This window comes from Lepus europaeus, chromosome 2, assembly GCF_033115175.1.
Source record: "Lepus europaeus isolate LE1 chromosome 2, mLepTim1.pri, whole genome shotgun sequence".
In the NCBI taxonomy this organism is placed as follows: domain Eukaryota; kingdom Metazoa; phylum Chordata; class Mammalia; order Lagomorpha; family Leporidae; genus Lepus; species Lepus europaeus.
The window spans coordinates 45,956,279-45,961,076 of record NC_084828.1 but is presented as its reverse complement, the minus strand read 5'-3'; the positions used below and the strand labels follow the sequence as shown (position 1 = coordinate 45,961,076).

The window sequence follows — 4,798 nt, the reverse complement described above, 5'->3', positions numbered from 1 at the left end:
CAGCTGCTTCCCAGGCACTTTAGCAGGGAGCTGGATCAGAAGCAGAAGCAGAGTAGCTGAGACTAAAACCCCAACTCTGATGTGAGATACAGGCATGGCAAGCATCACCCTAACTCACTGTGCCACTATTCCCACCCTTAAAACTTTTCTCTAAAGATAAAATGGTAAATATTTTTCTCTTTATGGGTCCTGGAGTTTCTGTCACAGTGCTGTCATTCTTGAGGTGGAAACTGGAGTCATTTATTAAAGATCTTTTTTCTTTTCTTTATTGGCACTTAGTGCTAAAGTTTCCCTGAGTTCTAGTTTAGTGATGTTTCACCAAGTTTGATACGTTGTGGTTTCATTTTCATTCAGTACAAAATATTGGCACTTAGTGCTATAAATTTCCACTTCAATCCAACATTTCTGTTACAACGTGAAGTCAGTCATAGACTCTACACAAGTGAATGAGCTTATCTCAGTCTCAATATAATGTTAGCTACAAAATGAGAATTAAAGAGATAGATTTAGCATTTAAGCTAATGGCATTTTAATTTGTTACTGATTTTCTACCTTCCTATTTGAGAGAACGGTATGGAAATCTCTGAATATACTTAAGAACTTACTTATTTAATCCTTATAATTCTATTAATTTTTGTGGTATGCTATTTTGAAGCTCAGTTATTAGATAAATAAACATTTAGGTGTGTATTATCCTTGTGACATATTGACCACTTTATCATTGTGCAATGACATTCTTTACCTACTACAATTCTTTTTTTTCCCTCTAGTAAAATTCTTTGTGGTGGAGCTGCTGGTGCCAGTTGGTCCAGTTCTCCTGATCCTTCCCCTTCCAAGCACCTCAAATAGAAGAGGGTTCATCAAGAATTTTGCATGCAAGGCCCAAATGTTTGTTAACCAAGATGATGAGTGCTGACACAGATGCAGTTGGTGCTGTAAATCAGGTGGAACTGGAAGAGCAAACACAACTTATCCATCAAGTCTTGGACCTCCAGCACACGCTTGAAGATCTCTTTGCAAGAGTAGAAGCAGTTAAGGAAGAAAATATGAAGCTAAAATCAGAAAACCAAGTGCTTAGACACTACTTAAGAAACCTCATGTCAAGTTCCCATGTTTTTCACTACACAAAAAACAAAAGAATGTAAAGGATTGATATTCTATTTTATGGCATTTTGGCTGACCTTTTGTTTTTCTTAAAACCTGAATAGGTGTCAAAAGTTACAATAAAATTAACTACATAATAGGAAATGTCCAAGTATGTGTGTTATGTTAATCTATGCAAATGTATCATTAAAGTTTTGTAACTAGAATTGCATAAATTTCTGACCTTTGATGAATGTTTTATTGAATTTGCTTTGATTTACAGGTTTATCACTATGTATAGGGTATACAAGAAAATAACCACTAGGTTGTGAAAGAGTGACCAAAATCATGTACTGAATGTACAGCTTCATGTACCCTGTCTTCCATGCTGTGCCTCTTCTTTGCTTCTTCCTTCCCATTTCTGTTTCCTTAACAAAAAGAATGATTTCACATTTGCAAAATAATGGTGTTAGCTGTATAAGTATATAATAGTCAAACTGCAAATATTTTCTCTTTCATGACCAAATTTACTAATGTTAAATTGTACTGCAATTCTGATTTGCAACTTAAAACTGTTTCAAAAAAATACTTTGCTCTGAAATTAATATAGTCATTCCATCATTTTTGTGATTAATGATAGCATGATTGTATTGGTCAGCTTTTCTATACTACAATGAAATACCTGAGGCAAATAGCATTCATAAGTAAAAAAGGACTATTTAGCTCATAGTTTGTGAGGTTCAAGTTCAATACTGTGTAGCTTCATTGGTTGGGCTCTGATGAGGATGGTAAAGGGCAATAATAGCATGCACAGTGGAAGGACTGCTTGGTGAGACAGGAAACACACAGAGAGAGGTTGGGTCCAACCTAGACTTTCTCTCATAAGAATTACCTATTCTCTTGGGGCACCGGATTCTGTCCCGGTTGCTCCTCTTCTAGTCCAGCTCTCTGCTGTGGCCCGGGAAGGCAGTGGAGGATGGCCCAAGTGCTTGGGCCTGCACCCGCGTGGGAGACTAGAAGGAAGCACCTGGCTCCTGGCTTCAGATTGGCACAGCGTTCTGGCCGTAGCAACCATTTGAGGGGTGAACCAATGGAAGGAAGACCTTTCTCCCTGTCTCTCTCTCTCACTAACTCTGCCTGTCAAAAAAAAAAAAAATTTACCTATTCTCATAAGAATTACCTTCTGAGGGCATGACTCAGTGACCTAGGATCTCCCACTAGGTGTAATTGCTAAAAACCGTAATTGGTTTGTTTCCACCCTCTTTGTACCATCATCTTGTGGGGGAGGCCTTCAGATAGACTTGGTCTAGGTTCTTGTCTACGTAAGTGAAAGATTTCAAGGAGGAGACATAGATAGAAGTGAGCAAGAAAGCAAGAGTCAAAGGGATACTACTCACTTGCAAAACCTATGTGGGCAAGAATGAGCTACAATTAACAAAGTTTGGGGTCATCCTTTCATAGAATAGATGTAGTGTGTGGTGTGGTACTTAATTGAATATTCAAAGAAGGCACAGTTTAGGACAGGGCTTGAGTACTATCCATTTCCATGCCCAGTTCTCTATTTCTTTCTTTTTTATTTCCCCAGATTTATTTATTTATTTGAAATTCAGAGTTACAAAGAGGGACAGAGAGGGAGATCTTCCATCTGCTAGTTCACTCCACAGATGGCCACAATGGCCAGGTTGGGCTAAGCCAAAGCCAGGAGGCAGGAACTTCATCTGGATCTCCCAAGTGGGTGGTAGAGACCCAAATACCTGGGCCATCTTCCTCTGCTTTTCCCAGAATATTAGCAGGGAGTTGGATTGGAAATGGAGCAGCTGGGACTTGAACCAGCACCCATATGGGATGCTGGCATTGCAGGCAATAACTTTACCTGCTATACCACAACAATGATTCCAATGCCCTATTTCTGTCTTTCTTTTTTCTTTTTCTTTTTAGATCTTGGAAGTGTCATGGCATCTGGTACAAATGGAGTGGCAGAGCACATGTTAAATTTAGGAAGTGTTGTGGCATCTAGTGCATGATGGGACTGAAAGTCAGGTGTATCATGAGCAGTGAGTTTGCTAAGCCTGCTGCCATGTTGGATATAATCTATCAGGCACCACCTTGGCAGCTGTGTCTGAATGGAAGGAATAGTGTTTGGGTGATGTGGGCTGCTATAACTGCAAGTGTTTCTGAAGGCTTCAATTTCTCATCACTCATGAGCTCTCTGCCTATATTAATCTTATGACTTTGAGGTTTAAACACCTGATAAGTTTGGGATTCATATCACAGCATTCTACCCCTGTCCCCCCAAGACTCGTGTCATTCTTGTATACAACATACAATCATTCTATCTTTAGTAGTGCCAATGTCTTTACTTCTGCATTAGTGTGAGGAGTCAGATTGGTTACCAGGCAGTCAGGGTGGTCCCAGTGCAATTTGGGGTGTAGAATGCATGCTTCCTCCCAAAAGGTCTGTCCTCCTTCCTAGGAATCTCCAAATGAACATGAGAATAGCAAGGGAGTGGTGATTGCATCCTCCAAGCTCACAGTTTATTGTGAAAACAAGTTACCTATCCCACTCTTCTGGAGAGTTTTTTTGGTTTTTGTTTTGTTTTGTTTTGTTTTATCATGAACAAGCCAGATAGGATAAAGGATTATAAATCAGGTCTTTTGATGGGTTTTGTCTCTGCCTGGTAACTGATTGTCAAGTTTTCTTTTCCTTCGAAATTGTACTTAAAAACCCCAGTGTCACAGGGTCCTTTGTCTTTTTTTTTTTTTTTTTCCTTTCTTGGAAGCCCCCCTCAATGCCACTCTGGCTGGAGGTCTTTGACTCTAATAAATTTTGTTTTTTAAATGTCTCTGCTTTTCCACTTGGAAATTCTTACATGTGAGACAAAGAACCTAGGTAAGAATAATTTCTCTCGCTGTTTTCCCTTAATCTTAGTTCAAGAGTCCAAACTTTTACTGAAATCGGAAAAGACCCCCTAAAATTTACCCTGAAATGTGGCCCCTTGAAGTTCCCTAGAAATGCTATTTGGGGTGCCACATGTGCTACCAGAATTTGGGGTGCCTTACAATTTCACCACGGGCTTATTACTAAATCCGCGATATTAATAGGCCCAAGAGGGTTCTTGCCTAATATTTAGAGAAGAATTCTAAATACCAGCACAGGTAAACAAGACAGCATGGTAGGTTTTAAGCTTTTATTTAGTGAGAAAGATGCATAGGAGAGTGAGAGCTTTATTTAAGAGAGAGAGGTGAATAGGGGTTCATACCAAGCACCAGGAACCAGCCACGTGGATGAGCATCTAGGTCAGGAAGCCTAGAGCACATGGTCTGAAGGCCATGTGCCCTGGAGGCGCAGGGCTACAGGAAGCCCTGTCCTGGCAAGAGGCCAGGGAAGAAGAGCAGGCCAGGCCACACCGTGGCCCAGCTTCTAACCCACTTCCAAAGGGGAGTGGTTAATTAACCTGATTGGCTAGTGGGTACCCAGGTGTGGCCAGATAGGGAAATGAGGCCACACAGGGGCATGGCAAAGGCATCAGGTAGGGGCATGAGGCCACACAGTGGCGTGGCGAAGGCGTGGTCTTCTAGTTCACAAATCTGATCAATTTTTTTTTAACTTTTATTTAATGAATATAAATTTCCAGTGTACAGCTTATGGATTACAATGGCTTCCCCCTCCCATAACTTCCCTCCCACCCACAACCCTCCCTCTCCCACTCCCTCTC

At 40.7% G+C, this 4,798-nt stretch overlaps 1 protein-coding gene across 1 annotated transcript; it reads left to right on the top strand.

The window, feature by feature from the left end:
• Positions 1-863: 863 nt before the first annotated feature.
• On the top strand, positions 864-1,145 carry LOC133750790 (short coiled-coil protein-like). The gene has a single exon (XM_062180464.1). The coding sequence runs from the start codon at positions 903-905 to the stop codon at positions 1,143-1,145; it is 243 nt and encodes an 80-aa protein (XP_062036448.1). The 5' UTR covers positions 864-902.
• Positions 1,146-4,798: the final 3,653 nt, after the last annotated feature.

What these genes read in the sequence shown, in the direction of transcription:
- LOC133750790 (XM_062180464.1), top strand. Translation starts at nt 903, where the DNA reads ATGATGAGTGCTGACACAGATGCAGTTGGTGCTGTAAATCAGGTGGAA.